Source organism: Neoarthrinium moseri, assembly GCF_022829205.1.
Source record: "Neoarthrinium moseri strain CBS 164.80 chromosome Unknown scaffold4_Wmoseri_CBS_16480, whole genome shotgun sequence".
NCBI classification, from domain to species: domain Eukaryota; kingdom Fungi; phylum Ascomycota; class Sordariomycetes; order Amphisphaeriales; family Apiosporaceae; genus Neoarthrinium; species Neoarthrinium moseri.
Window position 1 is genome coordinate 398,947 of NW_026055118.1, and position 23,384 is coordinate 422,330.

General features: G+C 55.6%; 7 protein-coding genes across 7 annotated transcripts; 3 read left to right on the plus strand and 4 right to left on the minus strand.

Annotated features, from left to right (window-relative positions):
• Nucleotides 1–4,738: 4,738 nt before the first annotated feature.
• On the minus strand, nt 4,739–6,484 carry JN550_001919 (uncharacterized protein; the record flags this gene model as incomplete). The annotated part of the gene is made up of 2 exons (XM_049313156.1): nt 4,739–5,161; nt 5,372–6,484. 2 exons carry the CDS (start codon nt 6,482–6,484, stop codon nt 4,739–4,741), a joined length of 1,536 nt encoding a protein of 511 aa, XP_049175980.1.
• A 1,299-nt stretch (nt 6,485–7,783) lies between these two features.
• On the plus strand, nt 7,784–9,242 carry JN550_001920 (uncharacterized protein; the record flags this gene model as incomplete). The annotated part of the gene is made up of 2 exons (XM_049313157.1): nt 7,784–7,819; nt 7,902–9,242. 2 exons carry the CDS (start codon nt 7,784–7,786, stop codon nt 9,240–9,242), a joined length of 1,377 nt encoding a protein of 458 aa, XP_049175981.1.
• A 1,887-nt stretch (nt 9,243–11,129) lies between these two features.
• JN550_001921 (uncharacterized protein) lies at nt 11,130–11,961 on the plus strand (the record flags this gene model as incomplete). Its single annotated transcript, XM_049313159.1, has 2 exons — nt 11,130–11,439; nt 11,531–11,961. The coding sequence occupies 2 exons, from the start codon at nt 11,130–11,132 to the stop codon at nt 11,959–11,961; spliced, it is 741 nt and encodes a 246-aa protein (XP_049175982.1).
• A 637-nt stretch (nt 11,962–12,598) lies between these two features.
• On the plus strand, nt 12,599–13,702 carry JN550_001922 (uncharacterized protein; the record flags this gene model as incomplete). Its single annotated transcript, XM_049313160.1, has 3 exons — nt 12,599–12,730; nt 12,915–13,205; nt 13,358–13,702. 3 exons carry the CDS (start codon nt 12,599–12,601, stop codon nt 13,700–13,702), a joined length of 768 nt encoding a protein of 255 aa, XP_049175983.1.
• A 509-nt stretch (nt 13,703–14,211) lies between these two features.
• On the minus strand, nt 14,212–15,855 carry JN550_001923 (uncharacterized protein; the record flags this gene model as incomplete). Its single annotated transcript, XM_049313161.1, has 1 exon — nt 14,212–15,855. One exon carries the CDS (start codon nt 15,853–15,855, stop codon nt 14,212–14,214), a length of 1,644 nt encoding a protein of 547 aa, XP_049175984.1.
• A 989-nt stretch (nt 15,856–16,844) lies between these two features.
• Nucleotides 16,845–19,276, minus strand: JN550_001924 (uncharacterized protein; the record flags this gene model as incomplete). The annotated part of the gene is made up of 10 exons (XM_049313162.1): nt 16,845–17,071; nt 17,149–17,382; nt 17,441–17,537; nt 17,591–17,632; nt 17,686–18,212; nt 18,272–18,334; nt 18,390–18,612; nt 18,675–19,035; nt 19,099–19,185; nt 19,242–19,276. The coding sequence occupies 10 exons, from the start codon at nt 19,274–19,276 to the stop codon at nt 16,845–16,847; spliced, it is 1,896 nt and encodes a 631-aa protein (XP_049175985.1).
• Nucleotides 19,277–21,206: 1,930 nt separating this feature from the next.
• JN550_001925 (uncharacterized protein) lies at nt 21,207–22,789 on the minus strand (the record flags this gene model as incomplete). Its single annotated transcript, XM_049313163.1, has 2 exons — nt 21,207–21,863; nt 22,052–22,789. The coding sequence occupies 2 exons, from the start codon at nt 22,787–22,789 to the stop codon at nt 21,207–21,209; spliced, it is 1,395 nt and encodes a 464-aa protein (XP_049175986.1).
• Between the last annotated feature and the right edge of the window lie 595 nt (nt 22,790–23,384).

The window sequence follows — 23,384 nt, forward strand, 5'->3', positions numbered from 1 at the left end:
AAAGCGGTGGACCCAAGTATTCGTGATTCAAATCCGTGGCCTAAGGGGATAACCGATGACACACCAAAGGACCGTTATCCTGCTCTAAAAGCATTTCCCTGTGTACCCGGCACTCTGGGTCCTGGTCCATGCAAAACTGTAAACCAAATGTGGTGCAGGGGTGGTGGGTTCACTTCTCTAGATCCTAGCTCCTGAGAAGCTGAATGGCTGTTTCACGATGACTGGTGATATCCCGTGGCACTCTAAAGAGGGACTGGGGTATGCTGCCTGATTCTTGATGCGATTCACAAGGATTTTGCAAATAAAACCATGTCGCGACGTCGGCGTCGTCCGGAACGGATAAGTGATAGTCAAAGAATGGATGAAGAGGATTACCAAGAGTTGCAAGACCCTGCATGTTTGGCAGCACCCAGACCCGCGAACCAAGAAATAAATACATCCCATGAATATGTGTAAAGCTACGTATGTTGCGTGGGTGATAGAATGGACTGAGGCTACCATAGGGCGTCGACGGCATCCAACATAGGTCGACAGTTGTCAGCCCACACTGCATTACGATTAGTGAGGAACAAAGCACAGTTGAGGAACACCGGAATAGAGGAAACCAAAACTCAAAGTCTGCAGCCTTAAGATCGCATATTGAATCCATATCAGGCAGAGTCCCAGTACCCACGCCGTTACCCGAACAGGAGGAGGATGACGGCTGGTATCTGTAAGCGATTGCCGGCGAGCCAGACGGGAACGGTCAGCCAAAGTAGGACGGCATGAAACTCAAAAAAGCACTCTAGTCGATCCGTGTACTTTCGATATCGCGAAGGTACCGTTACATAACCGAGATTGCCCAGATAGGTGCCCCGGGGGCCACAAGAGATGGTGGGAAACATTGCTTGTAATCTCTCACCGAAAGGCCCATATTCTTAGGCAAGGTCCGGCGCTAGTGTGCGCAGTCGGTATAATGAGCAACAACAATGGCACGCAAACACCCAGAATATATTGGGAGGTACAAGGATCGACATCGTGCCATGGAGCCAGGTGTGGAAGCAGGCTGCGTCCGGGGCTCACCCCAAGATGAGACAAGCCATTGGGAGCCTTGGATTGGTGAAAAAGCCATGCTTGAGGTGCATGAGGAAATAGGCTCCTCCGTGGGCTCTGAAGCCAAGCGGCTGGAGCCTGCAATCGGGATCTTTGCGACTGCACTCCAGACACCGCGCCGGGCATGTTGTAAGTCTGTTGGGGGCGGAAAATGATAGGGCGTGTTCGAGTGAGGTTATCCCAAGTGGGCAGCGACTCCACAAACAGGGCGGACACCGGGGACCTCCACAAGCCGCACTGGGGCGCTAACCGCTGCAGGTGATGAAGCTACCCAGGACGCCCAGGGGTACCACCACTGAACCACTGTACCACTCACTGGGGTCACCTGACGCTTCGTACAAGGCTCAATCAGAGCCTCCGAATCGCCACCCCTTTTTGCCTCGCTCGGCGCTCTTTTTCGGGACGGACGTGCTCCACAGCAACAGAACGCGTCGAGACCGCCCGTCCCAACGGTTCTACCAGAGGGGGAGGTTACGGCTCCAACTTCCTTGAGTCACACCAAACATTCTTGCATATGCCGGGGACCTTGTGAGGCTCAAATTTAGATCACCACCTGGGCATGCTCGGCCATCGGCGGGGTGCGGGAAACATGTGCTCCAAATTCCCAGGATACTGGCGGTTTGAGACTCTGAATCTCGCATCATCTGGGCATATCATGTGTATGGCATCTCTCCTTTGTAAACAGTTGATTCGTTTGTGAGAAAGTCGAACAAGGTCACCGCTTCACTGACCCCGGCGAGGAACTCCCATTCGACAGCGAAAGCGGCCGGGCGACGGCAATTTGGGCCCAGAACCCCGGGCATCCTGACGTTTGGTAGAAGAAAAGCTGCACTATAAACAAGCAGGGGTAGGATAATGGGCCCACCCCTTCTAGAATTCCGAAGGAATGCCATGCAGTAAGCAGTTCTGCATCGGCGGGAAGGATTCAACGGCCATTTGCCTCATTGCGAATTCTGACAGGTCCCAGCTTTCGGTCCATCCTTGAACCTGGCCCTGGTATTGCACGCACCATGACCTATAAATGACCTGCAGCAAGCCTCCCTCTCCCAGTTCTGGCGGTTCCTTGGAAGTAAAGAAAATACAGAACGCCTTGCTGTCCCAACTAAGAAGGTCAAACTTGCGCCGCCCGCAATGATTGGCTCACAAATTATGAATTTGACAGCCAATCAGAAAATTATACTCACACCTCAGTCAACCACAGGATGCGTCCAAGAGTTAGATCGGGGTGAGATCCTTCCGGCCAAGCAGCATATTTCCATTCGACAGCTTGTAGGTGGCTGGTAAGTCTCGCCCACCATATCATCATGACCGTTTCGTTCCTTATCCAGGCTACTGGGGACGCTATGAAGCCCCAACTGTGATGTCGAAGGAAATCTCACCGAACTTAATACAGACTGATCTGAGAAATTTCAAGCGGCATCGGATAATCGTTCCGAGTAGGTGGCATATTACTACCAACTGTAGTCGAACTTCCTAACCAAAGTTGACCCGAGACAAAACTGAAAGAAACCTATCAAATTGCAATCTGACATGAACTACTAGAAGCAATCTTCAAGTCGTAATCCAGGTGTGAAAAATCCCCTCGTAGTGACTCCGCCGTGTGTAGTTTTCGTGTAATGTACACGCTAGATCTTGATATCAGATTTTGCCAGTACTGGCTCATTTCCCGATATCACACCGGGAATGTGACGTCCTAATCCTTGGGATCTGATAATACCGATTCAGAGGAGGCGAAGCAAAATTTCATCGTCCAACTCTAATGAACGACGTGTCCGAGCTGAGGGCGCAGATAGAAGAAGGCCCGGCGGCATTGAAGTGACGGAAGGTCGAAATCCCAAAACTATGAGCCTCCGCGCTGGACTAGCAACATCTGGGTTTCATCCGGTACTCTCTTGAAACTGTCAAGGCTATTTTTGCCGTGAGAAGGGCCGAGAGGCCTGGGGATCAAGTACAAGGATGCAGACATAATCTGGCACTCACCGACCATGGTGCACTGAGATAGTGACTTTGCATCTCTCTACCAACACATAAAGCTGGTGAGCTGCGTAATCCTACTACGTAGCACTGGTTTGATGCAGCATCGGCCACCGCTATCCGAGCGAGTGGTAATCCACTAGATCGTCCAAAAGATCCCCGCCGTTGCTGACCACATGGTGATGCATGCAGCGCTACTTAAACCCCAGCCCCGACACCTCGGGCGCGGGAGCTGTATTCGGGAGCTCTGCCGGCAGAGTTCTGTTGTCATGGCATGGCTGGCAACCGAAATCACACTGGAGCCAGCCCCCTGACTATTACAACAGCTTCTCAAATGCCTCACACATCATGAACCGGGATGGAACGGTATTCTGACCTACTCAGAGTTCAACATGGAGTGTCGCTGGTCGCAGAACTCCCCCCTGCTTTGGAGGCTCCTTCGACTATTTCTTGACGGTCAACCCTTACCTGTCCCTCCGTCAGGCCATGTACTTGGAAATACATCTCACAGAGTCACCTGTACAAAGCCAGGGTTGTCCTGGTATTCCATTCTGCTCATCCTCCATACCCCTTGTGTACATTCCAATACTTGCCTCGTACAATCACTCAACCACGTCTCCCAAGCCCCTGGTTTTCACTTCAAGATGTGTCTCTGCGTACGCTACGTTGCATCTAGCACCCGGCGAAGGAACACTGGGGCGCAGCTGATGCCAATACTACCGACTTGACCGAACGCTATGTGGATCATTCAAGATGGATGTCATGGAATAGTATGGTGTGATCAAGTCAAAGCATGGGAAAAAAAGGGGGCACGCACAACCATTGTCTCTGGGCTTTTTGAGCTTTCTTCCCTTCCGAGAGCCTGAAGTTGGAAAGGGATTCTGGTAATGGAAAATTGAAGGACAATTGAACGGTACCGTTCGTAGGCCATCGAGCGACATGCCAAGGAGAGCTCACCCAAAGGCGTGCAGGGCCATCTCAAGCCTGAGACTTGCTACTTAATGTCAAATCTGTAGCTAAATTAGGCCCCCACCAACAACTATGCCCGGATTCTGCCTCCTATTTTCACTTGGCAACCTCTGGCATGGCTTTGATTACTCACATCTCTGCTTTGAATCTATATTGTAGAGCACAGAAGATCCTGTAATAGTGATCGGTACTGCTAGAGCATTTCTAGTTTGTCAAGTCTCCGGTGTGAAGCACAATGTACTGGCAATTAGATCACCACAGCCACTTATGGAAGTTTCGGTAGTTTCAAGACCATGAATGTGGACAAAGACAGAGTCTCGTTCCCAAGTCAATTTCGAGTTGTGATATGTGCTCGTTCCCCGAATTGGGGCACCAACATTTTACATTCTTTGGTATCGAATCGTTTGATGTCAGAGCTTGCAGCACGCCGCGAGCATACCTGGACGTTCTTGTCCTTGCCTCGACACGTTTTCCTCCGGGTGGAGTGAAAGTTGTTACAGAATCGGGGGTTTCTGACCCCATAATATACAAATCAGATGCTACCGTGACATCATGCGAAGTGACCGTGGTTTCCCTCCATTGTCACGATAATACTCTCAAACGCCTAGCGAAAAACAAATCGGTGCTGCTCAAGTTGCCACAAACCCAATTTTGCATCGATATAGATCAGGGATCAAACACGATGCTGCCATTTCCCATCTTCTTAGTGCTGACTCCATTCGATGGTGTTGAGGTCAATGCCCTCCTGGACGAGTTCCCACAGTGGACTCAGTTCACGAAGGAAAGTGACACGCTCTTGGACAGCCTTCAGGACGTAATCGACCTCAGCCTCAGTTGTGAAGCGGCCAATGCCAAATCGGATACTGCTGTGAGCACTCTCATCACTGTTACCCAGAGCTCTGAGGACATAGCTAGGTTCTAGCGATGCCGACGTGCAAGCACTGCCAGACGAGAGGGCGATATCCTTCAGTGCCATGAGCAGGGATTCACCTTCGACATAGGCGAATGACACGTTGACGCATCCAGGATAGAAATGGTCAGGGGCACCATTTTGGGTGGTGTGCTCCAGCGATAGGAGACCTTTCAATAACCTATCGGAAAGGTACTTGATTCGCTTCGAATCATACTGATTATCGCAAGTTAGCAACTGGACAGCACGACCGTAGTCCAAAAGAAAACTCGTGTAAATGCAACGTAAATCAGACGCGTGTGCTGCTTCTCAACAGACAGATTCCGGTCAAGGAATTCAGCAAGCCATGCATGTTTGAGCGGTTCATCAGATAGTGGGGAGGGCAAAGTGGAAGATTCAGGGTGATAAAAAAATAACGCAACTGACCGGAAGCTCTTCCTGCGCAATACGACATGCTTCACCAAAACCGACGACGAGAGGTGGAGCGAGTGTTCCACTTCGTAGTCCACGTTCCTGGCCTCCACCGCTGATGATGGGGTCCAACCTGACCCTCGGGCGTCTGCGAACGTAACAAGCACCGATACCCTTGGGGCCATAGATCTTGTGTGACGATATGGACATGAGGTCAATGTTCATGGCGTTGACGTCCATGGGGATTTTCCCTACGGCCTGGGCGGCGTCTGTGTGGAAGAAGACCTTCTTGGATCTGCAGAGCTTGCCAATCTCCTCAAGGGGTTGGATGACTCCAATCTCGTTGTTGACAGCCATGATGCTGACGATGGCAGTTTCCGGTCGAATAGCAGCCTCGAGTTCTTGGAGGTTGATCAGGCCGTCGTTCTGGACAGGGAGGTATGTGACTTCAAAGCCCTCATCTTGGAGGTGGCGACAACTATCGAGGACACACTTGTGCTCAGTTTGGCTCGTCACAATGTGCTTCTTCTTGCCGGACCTTCCAAAGAAGCGGGCCACACCCTTGATGCTCATGTTATTGCTCTCGGTGGCACCGCTTGTGAAGATGATCTCCTTTGGGTCGGCTCCGATGAGCTTGGCGACGTTTTCTCTCGCCTCTTCGACAGCCTTCTCGGTTTCCCAGCCGTAGGCGTGAGTCCGCGAGTGCGGGTTGCCGTAGACGCCCATGAAGTAGGGGAGCATGGCATCCAGAACTCGCGGATCGACGGGCGTGGTGGCCTGCATGTCAAGGTATATGGGCCGTTGGCCTTCCTCGAGGACGGTGGCCTCTTTCAAGACCTCGGCCATGGGACTGACGGTGGCATTCGCCGGCGTCGCGGACCCGGGCATGACCAGCTCGCCCTTGTCGTTCATGAAATCCTTCTTGTCCAGCTTGATGGCCGTGTCGATATTGACCTGGGCACTCTGCTGCTTTGTCTCGGACACATAGCCTCTCCGGGAAGCTCTGGTGGGAGCTGCAGCGGCGACCCGCGACAGAGCGGGAGCTACCCGCGCAGATGTGGAAGAAATGGACTGCCTCAGGCCGAGGCGGGACGCCTGCCTTAACGCAGACGAAGCTGCGTTGGCCATGATAGCTTGGAGGGTGCAGTATTAAAAGGTGATACAGCAAGAAAGGGAGAGGGAGTGCGAAGGGGGAGAAGGGAAGGCCAGTGACACGTCGAGCGTGATGGCAATTTTAGTACGTAGAGTTTGGTTGGTGTTGGATGGGGATCTGATAAATCACCACTCTCGCAGAAAAAAAAGGCGGATCCGAGCTCCTGACAGCCGATGACCGCTTGGGGGCGGACCGGCCTCGGCGATAAGCTCCAGAGGATACAGTACATACAGTACCTAGGTACTCTCAGTTGGCTGGATCCTGGAAGCTCGCCGCCGCCGGAAGCCGGATTAAGCTTGGGCCGAGCATAAAGCTCAGGATGTATGCAGACTGCCTGAATTCTGCATAACTCGGTGCATACCTCCAAAGCAGTTTAGCATTTTCGATAGTGAGTGGATATGACGTAAGCCCGCCCCTCTGACGCTGGGGTCGCTGGGGGGCACGAAAAGAAAGAAAGGCCTCCGGCACTCTCGGCATTTGTGCTAGCGAGCAGCTTCATTGCAATGCTGCCTTGTTGGTTGGGCAGTACGGAGTACGCTGCTTGGAATGGAGGATAGTGCTTTGCCGTCCAAGCAGGTGCCTTGGAAATTGGCGTCTACGGTGTTTGGCGGCCACTACAAGTTCATGACTGGGCCGTCCATACCTATGTATACCCGATGTACAGACGTCATGAGGTAGAGCGAGAGAGGACCGACTCCTAATGCAACCTCTCTCCATCACAGTCAGCCTTGATCGCCAAACACAAACCGTTCAGCTCCCCCAGCTGAACGTGCCCGACCAGCTTATTAGTTAGCCGGTATCCTACCATAGTAAACTCTGGCAGCTCTACTTCAGATCGCCCCGGGCCGCCACCGTTTCTGTCTGCAAAGCCCCGCTAGGACGGGCTTCGTCACAAGCCCGAGGAGCGGCTTGCATGTGTGTGTGCAGCACTGCCACGAGAACTTCGTCACCATAGGAAAGCCGGCTCGCCCACTAACTAACTAAACTCAAGATCCTTTTCCACCTGACGGGGACCCCGTCTGACATTCTGCCTGCTGCTCGACTTCACAAACCATCCAGGCATAATCGCATCTTTTCCGCATTGACTCCGTCCTCCTGCTCTGCTCCCCTTGCAGCCGGCCATATTCTTAATTCTAGTGGTGCAAGCGCTGCATCTGGCGAACGGCCCAGCTCCGTCATTTCTCGACCCAGATTATATACCCCACCATCACCACTGATCGCCGTCGTACTGTCCTGGCCGCCTCCAATCCCGCCCCCTCAACCAGCAAGCCGAGATGAGCTTTCGCGGCTTCTCCAAGAGCGTGTCTCGAGTAAGTGACCCCTCAGAACCATGCGCCCGGCTGGGCGGCAGGAGCAGGAGCGCATGCGCTGACCCGCGATCTCTGCGCGCAGGCACCGCAGCAGTTCAAGGCCAAGTTCAACCTCGGCGAGCACACGAAAGACCCCGTCTACATCGATGCCGAGCGGCGCTTCACCGAGCTGCAAACCGAGACCAAGCGCCTGCACGATGAGTCCAAAAAGTACTTCGACGCCATCAATGGCATGCTCAGCCACCAGATCGAGTTCAGCAAGGCCATGAGCGAGATCTACAAGCCCATCTCCGGCCGCATGTCGGATCCCGATTCCCTCGTTGTCCACGGCAACCCCGAGGGCATCCGCGCCTGCGAGGAGTACGAGGCCGTCGTCAAAGACCTGCAGGAGGCCCTGAAGCCCGAGCTGGAGATGATCGACCAGCGCGTCATCGGGCCCGCCAACGAGCTGCTCGATGTGATCAAGGCCATCCAGAAGACGGCCTTGAAGCGTGACCACAAGCAGCTCGACTACGACCGGCACCGTGCCAACCTCAAGAAGCTGCAGGACAAGAAGGAGAAGACTGCCAAGGACGAAAAGGCCATCTGGAAGGCCGAGGGCGAGGTCGAGAACGCCACCCAGGAATTCAACTACTTCAACGACCTGCTGAAGGAAGAGCTGCCCAAGCTGTTCAGGCTCGAGCGGGAGTTCATCCAGCCCCTGTTCCAGTCCTTCTACTACATGCAGCTGAACATCTTCTACACCCTGCACGAGAAGATGCAGCACTGCGATATCGGCTACTTCGACCTCACATTAGAACTCCAAGAGGGGTTTGAGTTGAAGCGCGGCGAAATCCAGGAGCAGGCCGAAAAGTTGTCTATTGTCAAATTCAAGACCACCGGCCAAAGAAGACCGCCCAAGTACGGTAAACCCGCTGGCCTCCTTGAGGGCGGGAAACGGCCGGCCGCCATCACGGCAGGTCCTTCGTCGTCCTCGGCATCGACCACGCCCCAAATCACATACGGCGAAAGCGAAGACGCCGAGCAAGCCCCTCCTCCACCGTACTCGACAGCTTCGAAGCCCTCTCTAGCCTCGCCCATGTCACCGCCCCTGAAGAGCCCGACATCACCCGGACTCGCTGCGGCGGCTGCAGCCAAGTCGAAACCTCCTCCCCCGAAGCCCAAGCCCAGCCGTCTCAGCGCAACACCCGCAGGGGCCGAGACCGTGACCGCACTGTACGATTACTCGGCCCAGGCGGAAGGCGACTTGAGCTTCCGGGCCGGTGATATAATCACAATCATCACCAGAACGAACAACGAAAACGAGTGGTGGACTGGAAAGGTCAACGGAAAGCAGGGACAATTCCCAGGTAAGCTCAACCAGGCCTCTCCTCTGACGATGGTCGGCTCACAGAAGACAGGCAATTATGTCAAGCTAGGCTAGAAGCCCACGTTCCGCAAATTCCGAACCCACGCGCGGCCTCAGTCTTGGTCGTAAGGCCCGATACCCAAATTTATTGCATGGAGTTGTTTGAGATCTTGGCGGTTGGCGGATTGGTTACTCTTTTACTGGAAATGATCCAAGAGGCCGGTCTATGGGATTAGACACAAACATAGGATACTCCCCGTGGCGATGGCCACGGCGCAACAGCAGTATCAAACCCCTGCATATAGAAATAAATGAATCGTAATAAGAATAACAAGCGTATCTCGCGTTGCTGGTGCTAGCACGGTCAGATTGTAAAGTGGTATTGAGGAATTCTGTACCACAGGATATGCCATGCCCCCAACAGTCCACGCATGAGGTTTACTTTCAACATTGGATCGTTGAGTATGCGCTCGGTATGCGCGACTTCCGGCCATATAAGCTCTCTCATTATTCTTCAGTACGGCAGGCATGGTTTCTGAGGTTCTACGCCTCTTCTGCTCACTAAATCCCGGCACTAGCATTTTGACAGTAACTATCCATGGAAGCACAGGCACAAGATTCCTGTCCGCGGCACCAATATCTTCTTGTAAATAGAATGATACGGACGTCAACTCGGGCTCCGTAGTGATTCCTCATTCCTGTTGCCCAATCCTTCACGATATGTCCAGTCCGACATCTTGCATCTGCTAAGAAAACTTGTTCCCACCCACTGGGCTAAGATGACGCAACACCGTATATATCTTGGGTTTACTTGGGTATGGTCTTGAAATATCGATCCAGGATGACCAACCCTTTGATTTTACAGTCGTTCAACGGCACCCCATGCTGGAGCCCCTTAAGGACCAGCAAATCTATTAATTATTGTTCTCCCACGTTTAGTCAAATCTTCAGCGGTTGAACTCGGCAATCGGTCTCGTGACGACAAGCAATACAGCAGTCATAACATAAGCCAGTTCAACATCTGTGCCCTCGTGCCGCAGCTCGGTGGTGAACCGGGATGTAGCATTATCTTTAGTTTCAGGAGTATATCACACTCCCGCATCTACGATAGATCACCAGTCACTCCAATCCTGCTGGTCCCCAACGTTGAGGACGATCCCATTTACTTGAAAGAATCTTCTACTAGGCTTTTCAGTCTTGGCAATGCTGTGAAGACTCTTACTTGGCTGGCGGCTCTCCTGATGTTCTGCAGACAGATCAAACGTGGTACAGGAGGATTGTACAGGAGGATACCTACTCCGTACCTCGACGCAAGAAAAGAGTGGGTCTCTCCAATCTAACTTTAACTCCGAGGCACGTTGTCGGGTTGTCAAGGTTGTCTGCCGCTGCTTGGGACGGCCACGGACAAGGGTGCGAGAGGGACGGGCCAGCTCCAGCCCATCCAGCCACTGGGCTCCCAGATATTGGGGGGGCCCCTCCCCACACTGTCGCAATCGGCCAATTCCCGTAAGCGACGCCAGCCTCGAGAATTGGCTCGAGCTCCCCCGGACATGGCAACGGCATCGGCTCCTGGGTGGAGGAGGAGGAGAGGGAGGAGGAGGGAAACGAGAAGCGCGCGAGGAAAAAGGAAGGGCGAGGTGGCGGCCATAATTTCGTACCACGCTGCGCGCATTCTGGCCTCCTTCCTCCTCCATCCCTGCCGCTTTTTGGCTTTGGCGAGCACAGCGCTCCCGCCATGGCGCCCCGTCATTGGCCAGAGCCCGTGACAACCTCCTGTTTACCTGTAACCTCATCTCAACCTCGAGCTCACCCATCTCCCATCTCGCCCTCACTGCTGTTTCATCGACACTTGTGCTTAGCTGCTTGAATTTTGCCTAGTTGTGGTCGCCAGCGTCTCGCGATCGCGTTGAGCTCGTTGAACATCTGTAATTCCTGCTCCCTTTGCGTCCTTCGTCTCGCACCATGGCTCCCGAGCTCCGTAAGCGCAAAGCTCCGCCGCCGGCGCCTGAGCCGCCCGCAAAGAAGTCTTCCAAGGTCTCCAAGGCCGTGAGCAAGGTCAAGGAGGCCGTCACGGGCAAGCCTGCCAAATCTGAAGCGTCCAATGGCGCCGCCAAGACCACACCTCCCGCCGTTGGTGACACCATCACCCTCGATGGCTTCGGCGGCGAAATCGAAACCAACGATGGCACGAAGACCACGTTGAAGGCTCTCGTGGATGAGAGCAAGTCTGGAGTCGTCCTTTTCACCTACCCAAAGGCCTCCACTCCTGGCTGTACGTATTTATCTGTCTATGCAATAACTCCCATGTGCTATAAGCATATAGCGCCTGGCGGTGATACCAAGATCTGACTCCATATATCAAGGCACGAATCAGGTCTGCCTGTTCCGTGACAGCTACGAGCCACTCACCGCTGGCGGTCTTGCCATATATGGTCTGTCTAAGGACTCTACCAAGGCCAACACGACCTTCAAGACCAAGCAAAACTTGCCGTATGCCTTGCTGTGCGACCCGGATGCCACTTTGATCGGTGCCATCGGTCTAAAGAAGGCACCCAGTGGCACCCAGCGTGGCGTATTCGCAGTGGACAAGACTGGCAAGGTCTTGATTTCTGAACCGGGTGGTCCGGCTGCTACGGTGAACGCTGTCAAGGCTCTGGTTGAGGGTGGTGCTGGAGCCTCTGAGACCAAGGAGGAACCTGTCGTGGACAAGCCGGCTGAGGAGGCCGAGCCTGTCAATGGCGATACGATTACTGAGAAGAAGCCTGAGGAGGCGGTTAAGGAACCTGCTGACTGATATGCTGCGTGAAAGCAACTGCTCTTTGAGCCATCTCTTGTACAATTGGCCTACCAGATCTGACGTCGGCGAGTAGCTCGAAAGCGTGGGTGCCAATACGGGATAGTGGCAGAGATATGTAGAACCAAATGCGAGAATTGATGCAATTTGTATGTAAGCCATGCCAAACGTCCCATTGAGGTGATCCATGGTTGGGATGCGGCCACTGCTTCTCTCTGCCTCGCAACAGCAGATTGGACCACCGAAGATGCAGGGTCCGCGACTGATGGATGCTACAGACACCTGTCTTGTCCAGCCGTGTCATTGTACAGCGACCGAGGTGTGATCTACATGTACATATGTACATAGACAAGCTCGACTCGGACAGTGATATCCATGATATGTGCGCATCTGTGTTTGGATGCTCGCTTCTGGCCAAAACTGGGGCCCTGGATTTCATTCGCTTCGATGCCAGACAGGCCACGGCCCACCAGCGTCCCGGCCAATCAGCGCCGCCTTATTCGCAACGCACGGACCCCGGTCGAATCTCAACCCGTCATTTGAAGCCCGCAAGCCTATGGGCCAAACCGACGACGCCCTCGACTAAGAGCTTCAGCAGCAACTCGAACACCAGCCATTGAGTCGCCCGCACACAGCCATGGCGTCCAAACTCAGCCCGCTGCTCCTCCGAGTGGCCGCCCGGTCGGCCCCCCGAGCTCCCCGAGCTGCCCGGCCTCACATGCGCGCCTTCACGGCCGGACCTGCCAGGAGAAGTGATACCCTGTCCGTGGTAAGTCCATGCCGTCCACGCTCCGCCGCGGGACGGATGCCACGGCCTCGCCTATCGAGGTCTGATGGCGAGTGTCCCAATTGACCGCGAGCCTGCCTTGGCGTGGGCAGCGCGGTCTCTTGGGGAGCCGTCCGCCCGAGACGACTTGCCACCACACACAACAGCTAATCATGCTCGCCCGCAGCACCGCGACACCCCCGACAACAACGAGAGCATCCCCTTCAAGTTCACGCCTCAGAACGAGAAGATCATCGCCGAGATCATCAAGCGCTACCCCCCGCAGTACAAGAAGGCGGCCGTTATGCCCGTGCTGGACCTTGGCCAGCGCCAGCACGGCTTCACCTCGATCAGCGTCATGAACGAGGTCGCCCGCATCCTGGAGATGCCCCCGAGCCGTGTCTACGAGGTCGCCTCCTTCTACACCATGTACAACCGGACGCCCGTTGGCAAGTTCCACGTCCAGACCTGCACCACGGTAAGCTTCTCCGTCATACCCTCTGGCACTATGCCCCCGCGGTATACGAGGGACAAGACAAGGACACTGGCCAACACAGTCCTGGTCTCATCACTGTATTTTTTTTTTCATTCATAGAGCATGGAGACTAACCAGAGAACCTCTTACTACAGACTCCCTGCCAACTCGGCGGCTGCGGCAGCGATGCCATCGTCAAGACGATCAAGGAGGAACTGGGCATCAAGCAGGGCGAGACAACGCCCGACGGCCTCTTCACCTTCATCGAGGTCGAGTGCCTGGGCGCCTGCGTCAACGCCCCCATGGTCCAGATCAACGACGACTACTACGAGGACCTGACCCCCGAGACCACCAAGCAGCTGCTCTCGGCCCTCAAGGCCAACGCCAACGTCCCTGCCCCCGGCCCGCTGAGCGGCCGCCAGACGTGCGAGCACAGCGAAGGCCTGACCAACTTGACTAGCGAGCCGTGGGGAGTCGAGACCACGAGGTCTGACCTGTAAAAGTTGTGTGGGAAACGAGAGGAGCAGATTCAAGAAGAAGAAAGTCGGAGGGTAGAGAAAGGCCTAGACGCATGGGGACTTGTACATAACAGAGAGGAAAACGTGTATTGATTGACCCAGACAGACGCTCAAGCTGGAAGCCATTTCCTTTATCGTGCCAATCTCGTGTTAGCCGCCCAGGGACATGACCTGGCCAGCCAGGTCTTCAAGGAGACGGCGGTCATAGCAACGTGTGGTGCTGGGCTGCCAATGAGGGGAACCGTTAGTATACCCAACAAGCTTACGAGAGTTTCGCTTTGGTTTTATCATTCAACGGTATCAATCAGTTCGCATTGCAACTACCTAAGCCGTAAACTCCTAAACAAATCCCAAGTATCCGCTCATTGTGGTGCGGACATGTCAAACTCAAAATGCCAGTTGCTTCAACTATGATCATTCACCCCAACAGCCAACCGGGCCAACCTCGCCGGAGCACGACCCTCTCTTCTCCCCTTGCCCCCCTTCCTCCTTCATGCAAGTCTGAGCACCCACCCGTCGCCAAGCCTCCTGTTCTCCTGGTCGATGCCGCCGAACAGCACGACGCCGCCCTCCTCGTAGTCGCCGGCGCTGCTGCTGGCGAACCAGCCGCGGGCGCCGGGCCCCGCGACGTCGGCGTCCACCTCGTCGTCGTAAGGGCCCGTGGCCAGCCGCGTCCACTTGCCCTCGCCCGTCTTGCGGCCCACGGCCTGCAGCATGGCGTCCGTGAAGCTGGCGGGCGTCATGCCCACCGGCGGCACCTGGAACGCCCACGCGTCGCTCCAGAATGTGCCCGCCGCCTCGTGTCCGCCGCCGCTGGGCGTCTGCTCGCCCAGCACCACGACCAGGTACTCGCGGCCGCCGCCCGCCAGCACCAGGTGCATGCCCGTCACCGAGCGGGCGCCGGGCCACTCCTCAGCGACCAGGCTGCCCTTCTCGCTGGCCTGCTCAGAGCTCGTGGCCGGGGCCAGGGTTGTCCAGTCGCCGCGGGCAAAGACGCCGACCTCGCCCCTGCTCACGCGGTCGTCGAACTGGTCGAGGCCTAGGTCCAGGACGTCCAGCTGGCCGCCAATCTCGGCGGTTCCATCGTAACCTCCGAAGCGGTACAGCCTGCTCTTGGCCAGGGCGAGAGCCGGGCCGCCACGCGGAGCGCCGGGGGCCGTGGGGAGCTGCTTCCATATGCGGCTCCGCACGTCGAACGCGAAGACGTCGTTGGTCCGGGAGCCATCGGCGAGGCAGCCGCCGTGGATGATGAAGGTGCCGAAGCCCGACTCCTCCTCGTCGGTCGCAGTGGCGGCAACGCTGCCGGCGATGGGCCGCTGCGGGATACCGACCTCGGCGCTGTCGCCCTCAGCCCACTCTTTCCAGGACTCGGTGCGCCGCACGGGCTTGATGGCAAAGTCGCGCGGCTTCTCGGTGGCCACGGCTGCGAAGTAGGAGCGCGGCGGCGGGATCAAGCTGTCCTTGGACGGGTCCAGGTACGACCAGGTGTGTGTCTTGGTCTCGAAGATCCAGACGCGGCCGGCCTCGTCGAGCGTCTCTGCAGCGGCCGTCCGCCCGCCGAAGAGGAAGATGCGCGTCCCGATCACGGCGGTTGCATGGCCGACTCTCGGGGAGGGCACGTCGGCCGAGCTAGGGCTTGTGCTGCTCTCGGCGGACTTGCCCTTGTCTGCGGATTCTGGCTCGGTCACCGCGGGCGGCGATGACAAGGGGACCTCGTCCAGAGGCTCTGTGGGCTCGGTCGGCGTGGCCAGGTCGCCCTCCTCGGGGATAGGTGCTGTCTCGGCGAGCTGGGTCTTGGTCGACGCCTTGGCCTTGACGCTGTAGTAGTCGGCGGGAGCGCCGCTGATGGGCAGGTTGATAATGTGCATGTCGTTGTCGACGGGTTGGCGAGGCTCGACCTCGCCGCCAAAGACGTAGGCCGAGCCGGCCACGACATTGAGCGAGTGGGACGAGCGAGGCAGGGGCGGGATCGAGATGTGCTGCCATGTGGCCTTCATCGAGGGCCCGGAGGAGGACTTGGTGAAGCTCGGGAAAGAGAAGTTGGGCATCTGCACCTTGGATGCGGACGGCATGTTCTTGGAAGCCGAGTCCATCAGATCCGTGGTACGGCGCTTGAGCTTTGCGAACGAGTCCATGATGGCGCGGACGTTGTGTAAGACCCCTCGCGCTTTTTCCGAGACTGCAATTGGTTCAGGAGACAAAAATCCTCACAGAACAGCTTGAGCAGTACGATGTGTGAGGCTGCCTTTGCTCTTTTGTTTTGCTGGAGCTGAAGCTGGAGCTGAAGCTGACGTCCCGCGCAGGTGACGTAAGACCGGGGTGATGAGGGGACGAAGCTACGGGATGGGGTCGGGTCACTTATCAAAATAGCACACGGGGGGATGCAGCGTCTGGTGGGACGGGTGACGGGATGAATACGAGGACACGCCAACAGTCAATCGGTGTTCTACGGTAGGATGGATGGAGGCGGGTTTGGGAATCCTGCCTGGGAAACAACCTTGAAGGAGCTGCGATCGCTCCAGCAACTCGAAGCTTGCTGTCCATCCCTACGTTGGATCCCTATCCACTATCCACTATCCACTCTTCACGAGCTTCAGTCCTCAGATCAGAGCTGGAATAGCGGGGTCGCCAGTTACAGCCACCCTCCATTCCAGGGACCTCGATAGCGCTAAACCTTGGAGTCGCCCACTAATGTAACCCCTGCTACAGATCCCCTGTTTCAGTCCAAGCTCGAGCTCTGTTTTAGCAGCTTGGGGGAACTCCATTCTTGGGGTAGCCAACAACGGATTCAAACCTTCGATAAAGTGTATACACGGGCGTCAAGGGCGTCAAGTCGTACCCTTTGCCTCTGTCAAATAACGTCCCGAACAATGATCAGAATGTTCGGAAGCGACACACAAGCACTGGTGCCGGCAGGTGTAGAGGAAAAATTGTTGGGTTTACATTCGAATTCTCTCATGTTGCGTAGCTATGTAACTATCTGGGGACCCAGATTGCAAGCCACGCCGGGGCTCGTATCTCGGAAGATGAGCACTCCAGTTATCCACTGATCCGCAAACTATACGATTATCGCATCATCGTATCATGCTTATTGCAAGTACAAAGTTGCAAACATGACTTTGCCTTACAATACCTTCTTCTCGCCATCAGAGCCTGGGCCGCTGTCTTGAGCCACCACCTCATGATCCTCGTTCTCGTGGTGGTAGAGTGGCTCAAGCTTTGCGTTACGCTGGAAAAGGACCCATCGCTTGAACCAGTACGGAAGAGCATGGCCGAGCTGGTATTGGGCAAACTTTCGGATGGGAACGGCGAAGACGTAGTCAAGTTCTTCCAAAGTCCGCTGTTTTGTTTCTGCAGATCAAGGGAAGCGGATTAGAGGATGCGCATGGATAGACGGCGGAAGAGGGTAGGGTTAATTCAATACTTACCGGGCACCAGGAAGAATATCATGATGAACGCCACGACGTTGAACCCAGCATAACAGCCAAATGCTCCAACGGTTCCGGCCTCCTCTAGTAGGAAGGGGAACGTCATTCCAAGCACAGCTGCCCAGAACAGACAAGTGGCGACAGCGAAACCCATGCCGACCTCACGGTGTGACAGAGGATAGACCTCGGCCGAGTATGTGAAAGGAACAGGACCTTCACCAGGGGAGTAGAATGCTGGGGTGGTGTTAGCTCATACCTGTCGAGTGTATGGTGGAAAGTCATCTATACTGACCAGCGAACAAGAAAACGAAGAGAGCTACCAAGGCTGTTCGCGCCGTGCTCTCCCTGTCTAATAAAGTACACAGACCAGCTGCTAGCAGGGTCCAGGTCTACGAGCCATGTTAGTTGTCGCTCTCTCCAGTGTGAGATCTCTTCGACTTACCATCTGGGGAAATGTGAAGAGAAGCAGGGATCGGCGTCCAAACTGTTGGCGGTTAGCACAGCCAACTTGGCAGCTATGTATCAACCAAGACTTACGGTATCAATGGTCCAGAAAGCAGGGAAGGCAAAGAGGAAGTTTGTGAGTCCAAATCCAAATGAGAAGATCAAGGCCTTGAAGTCATCGTATCCGGCCTCTTGGAAGATAGTAGTCGAGTAGAAGGCGATGATGTTGATACCACACATCTGCTGGGCAATCATGACTGTGAAAGCAGCCACGTTTGCTCGTCGCACGCGAGGGATGGTGAAGAGCTCGCCAAATCGCTGCGCGTATGTGCTGTTCTTAGTGAGTTGCATCTCAATGGTAAGCTGTGCATGGATATAGTAGATGTCCCGAGCGACCTGGAGTGGGTTGTGGCGGAGCAGGTTCATACTCCTCCAGGCCTTTGCATATCGATTCTTCTTCATCAACCATCTCGGAGATTCTGGGCAGAGGTAGATGAGGCAGAGGAGAGGGACGGCGGGGATGAAGGGGGCGCCGAGCATCAGTCGCCAGTTATGAGGCGCATTGTACAGTGCCAGGTTGATTGCCGTGCCGAGGAAGATACCGAAAGCAGTCCACATTTCTATATTGTCTCAACGTCAGCAATCACATCGCAGGAATCTCGTGACTACAATAACTTACGCCAAGACATGACCAGAGCACCACGAATAGCGGCAGGGGCATTCTCAGCAGCATAGATAGGCACTGCGACTCATTAGTATCTGGATTTATCGGAGCAGTCAGATTTCAGACCGCTTACCTGTTGAAGCTTTGATACCCATGCCTATACCCATCAACAAACGGTTAATGAGCTGCTGTTCCCAGTTGTTGCTAAAGGCGGAACCAATGACAGGCCAGATACAGAAGTGAGCTGAGATGAAGATAACACCACGACGACCAAACCAGTTGTTCACAGGATCTGAGCACCAGCAACCAATGAAGGCGCTACCGATATAGGGTCCTGCGTTCACCAGCCCGAGAATCTTGGGACTTTGATTAGCTTTCAACCGTAGCGTATTGTGTGTTCATGAGGGTAGTAACTCACTATGCGCGATCGAACGTCTTTGCCAGCGATGCCGTACTCCTGTGGGAAGAAAATGTTTGCGCCATTGGAGCCCGTCTGGTCCCATCCTTGCACGGCGGCGCCAATCGAGCACGTCGCGATGGTTAGGAAGAGTCTCCAGGGCATGCGCCACTTGTGTTCGACCTCGAACCGGAGCGCCGCCTTCTCGACCTCGTCGAGGGCCTCGGGCCCGTCGATGTTCTCGGCGTTCGCAGGGTCCTGGGCGACGAGGGCACCCTTGCGCAGGAGCGGGATGTACTCCACGAGGTCTTTCTCGTGAGCGAAGGCCTCGACATCTTTCATAAGCTGTTCTCGAGGGATGCCCTTCAGAGGGTTCTTGATCCTATAGCGGAGAAGTTCGTTTAGGAGACGGCTATACTTGCTAGCAACATGGTGTCCAACTCACTTGGCTTCAAGATTAGTGTTCAGATCCACGTGCTGAGCTGCTGGTACGCCGTTTTCGAGGTGATCGCCTTCTACGCCCTTAGGTGTACTACGAAGATATGAGCCACCAACATTCTCTTGGCGCATAGAGACTATGGTACTTACGGGCTGCCAGCCGCCAGGTCTTTCTGGTCGGCCATGGTGAGGACCGGATCAGAGTTGCCGTGATGTGCGTAGTATGTCCGCCTATTGGTGCTTGGAAGAGGACCAGGGAGACGGCAGATGAGGTTCTGGTGACTGGTGGCGTGGGAGTACGGGCACCAGCAAAGGCTTGTTCACAGTATATACCCAATTGCCCAGAGTCGGCGCAAAAGTGGAAAGAGATCAAATTCCTGCCCAGGACCGATTCCAAGGAGGGCGCGTCTTATAGCTACAAGTCCCCATGTAACACCGTCCTACCATTCAGCAACACGGCGTCCTGTGCCGTACAATGATCCATGATCCACCCCCGCCATCCCCATGGTCTTGGTCTTGGACAGCCCTCGGGCGGTGAAATTTGCCCATACCTTTCCCATGGGGTCACGCATGGGTTCACCAGAGGGTGGGACCGACCATAACTCGATTCGTGTTGCGCCCAAAGCGCCCAGAGCACAGCGGTGCTCCTGAGTCCTGAAATGTGCAGATCCATCCTAGGCACGGCTCCCTGTCCGACGGACTAAGACCGACTGATCGAGCTTGCTAGCAGGATCTCTGCGCCGGCCTGGGGCAGTTTCATGCCGTCAACGGTCGGGAAACGCCATCGCCAAGTGTGAAGGCTGTCTCGGCAGTCTTGGTAAACGCTGGCGTCGAATGCTATCCCGCCATCTCCACTTGCTAGTTTTCTTGGCTGTGGGACGCGCACCGGGGGATACTGCCAACAGTAATTTGCAATTGGCCTCGCGACTGGTACACCGGGCGACGCTTTGCGCTTCCTCTGGTCACGTTGGGGCAGCTTTTTCAGGTTGGATTTCGATCAACAGCAGTAGCAGCAGCAGCAGCATCGTGGGACAGGAACGCACGCCGCGTCGCCGTCTTACAGTTGCGGCCCGGGGCCGTACTTTGCGGCTCTGCGGGGAGGCGTCCGTGATTGATCGGCCGACGAATACTTGGACGCGCAACCGGCGCTGGTTCCTCCTCCGCAAACCACACGGCCCACAGCCACATAATTGTGAACTGCCCATGCGGGGATTTTGGGGAAGTGGGAACGTCTGCCCTTAGTCAACAGACGAGCGTTCCAGTGCTTGTCAACTTGTCAGGCCATCATCTGGCAACCCCAAACTTGGCGAGTCTTATTCATGGCCATTAAGCCTAGGGCCGACCCCATCCAGTTCAATGATCGCGCCTTGGTCCTGCGGTCCAAGGGCTCGGCAGCCCCGCAACTGACGTCAGCGTCATCCATGGCGATGATGGTAGCGACAGGTTTGTCAACCTTCGAGAGGTTTTCGCCTCGTGCGAGATGTCGGAATGCAATTCAACCGCTCGTGAACCGAACGACTGGCAGCCACTTAGATCATGCCGTGGCCCCAAGGATCAATCATGTGGATCATACCAGCATACACAATCCGCCGTTTCGGTACCGTTCAGCATCCCGATGCTACTCCAAGGAAGCGTCAAGTTTGGTAAGGGTTTACGAAGGCGTTCCTGGCGCCCACCGCCAATGTCACATTCGTTTTCGATATGTCTAGTAATGAGTTCAAATTCCTGATTTGTGACCCAGTTTGGTAGAATTGACGTTGATATATGCATCCAAAAGGAGACATTGTGTGCTGAAGCTGAAATGCCCTCTCATTCCCTAGCGCAACTGAAACTATTGTATAGTCTGTATGTGATAGATCTGCCCATATTAACGATTCAACAGGGTAGTGTGTCGGAAATCATAATGTCGTGCCCAAAGCTCCTTACAAATGAACAACTTATACACACAACATGCAATAGTTAACCGGCTTGCCAGATGAAACCCACAATGCCACAAAAACACCTTGCTCACCCCATGTCCAGCCTGACAAATCCAGAAACCTGATTGGTATGATATATTCGCATCGAAACTCGTCTTAGCGACGTTCACACATGTGGCCGCCGTCACACTGAAGGCTACTCGGGCCTCTTCCTAGTCTTTGGTCGCGGCGGAGGCGGCGGCGAAGGCATGCCTCTCGGCCTGACACGGGAGCCCATTGGCATCCAAACCGGCTCGGGCACAATGTGTGGCATAGGTGGTCCGGGCCCAGCACCGCGTCCGCGACCACGCCCACGCCCGACAGGGGCGGCTAGTGGCGGAGCATGCGGCATAGGCGGCGGCGGAGGAGGAGGATGCACGGAGCCAATGGGCGGGGACATGGGCCACATGTGCATGCGCACGTACATGCCCGGCACAACCAGGTCTTCCCACAGCTCCGGCAGGATAATCGGCCCCAGGAGGGGTTGGTTTGTGCCGTTGGGCCCACCTTGCGCCGCCGAAGGTGACGGTGAGCCGGCGGCAGGTGGGGATGGCACCGGCGGAGGTGCGGTCGAGGACGAAGCCCCAGAAGCCGACGAGCCCGGGGCGAGAGCCGAAGCCGGCACTATCGTCACAGGCTGCCCTTTGTTGCCAAAGCACGGTCCCGACGTGGTTGCGCTGGGCTCGGCACTCGTGGCGTAGGGATCTTCAAAGGTGACGCCGGTCTCCGCCGTCAGGTCGTAGTGCCCGGCTTGGACATGAGGACCCAGTATGTTGACGTGGAGAAAAGCGGCTTTTATTAGACGCTCCATACCCTAATGTTACCAGTCAGTATGGGACGGAAAGATGTATGGACTATACCGGAGGAGCTGCGCAGACAATAGGACACGCTGACGATGTGGTCAGCCTCACGTGCAAAGCTCCTATTGCACTGACGACACAGGCACAACCATCCACGAGCACTTGCTTGAATAAACGATGTCCTCGAAGGACCCATACTGACAACTATGAAAGGGGCAGCCTTTACCTCCCAAGTTCGGACCCTCTCCCAGGGGAAGACATAGTGCCTACCGACCGCATCCTGGAACCTGATCGGCAGCTTGACCGGTGGTCTCTCCGGGGAACGATTCCAGCCAGGCTCCCCGGGCTTCAGGGGTTTATAGTCTGGCAAATGGGTGTCCATGTTGTTGTCACCGGGGATCGTGTGACCTGCAGCCTCGTCTCGCTCAAAGTGGACCGCCTTTTGCTTTTGGGTCTCCTTTCCCTTTGACCGAGAACTGCTCGAGCCGCTGCCACCCGCGGTCAACAGGGGCTCTGGGTCCCCTGGTCCTGGTTCCGTATCTCTGGAACCATCGAAAAGCACTTCTTCACTATTCCCCGACGCAGGCGCCAGCCCTGTGGTCCGGGAAGCATGGTCAGAGTCTTCATCTCCAACCGGACCCAGATCGCTGGATTCGGCAATTGTTGCAGAAATGTCCGACGCGAGCTGAAAACTTTCGATTCCTTCGACCAGGTTGCCCGGGGTCAACTCGGGATGTTGTGTAGCAAACACGCCATGATGGTTGTCCAGCTCGGCGACTGGGGCCGCAGCGCTGCTCGTCTGAGGAAGTTGACCCGAGTCTGCGGCAGAACCATTGGTTGCGCCTGGCGGCAAACTGAAAATAGCCTCAGAAGCGTGTAAGTCTGTCGACGATGTCGAGCCGCCGGGAGGAGCAGATCTCGCGTCTGTTGGGTCGGCCATAGTCGGCCCACCGTCCGTGCCTCCTCCTTGTTTCAGCTCTCAGCCCAAGTACCCGGCACCTCGAAGTAAGATCTATAGGGCCGAAACCGACTAGTTCCAAAGCGAGCAGATCTGGGAGGGGGAGACAACGTCATAGGAGCCACGGGCGTTGCGTCGCAGAAACATGCGCAGAGGGTGGCTCAGTGGGGGAAGGGCGTCCTGGATGTCGGGCAGTGCTTCAAGAGTTTCCGTGAACTAAGCTTGGAATTGGGGAATGACAGAGGTTGCGCGAGCAGGTAACATGGCCGTCCCGTCGTGACTGGCTGCGCTGGCATTTTGGCGACCTTCCCAGAATAGCGGGGAGATCTAGGACCAATAGCCGCGATGTTCTATACTGATTGGACGCCAAGAGAATCGACTCCGGTGGCTTGGGGGCCGGAGTGCGTGAAACAGGCGTTCCGCTCTCGCAGCCGCCCGCGCACGTACAAGGCGCAGCAGACGCTCGCGATCGCATCCCGCATCACTAGTCCTGTCAATGGGCTGGCACAGCCATCTACTTCCTAGTGGTGGCAGGGCTGCAGATTCAATGGTGCTAGTATCCGAAGCCGTGGTCCCT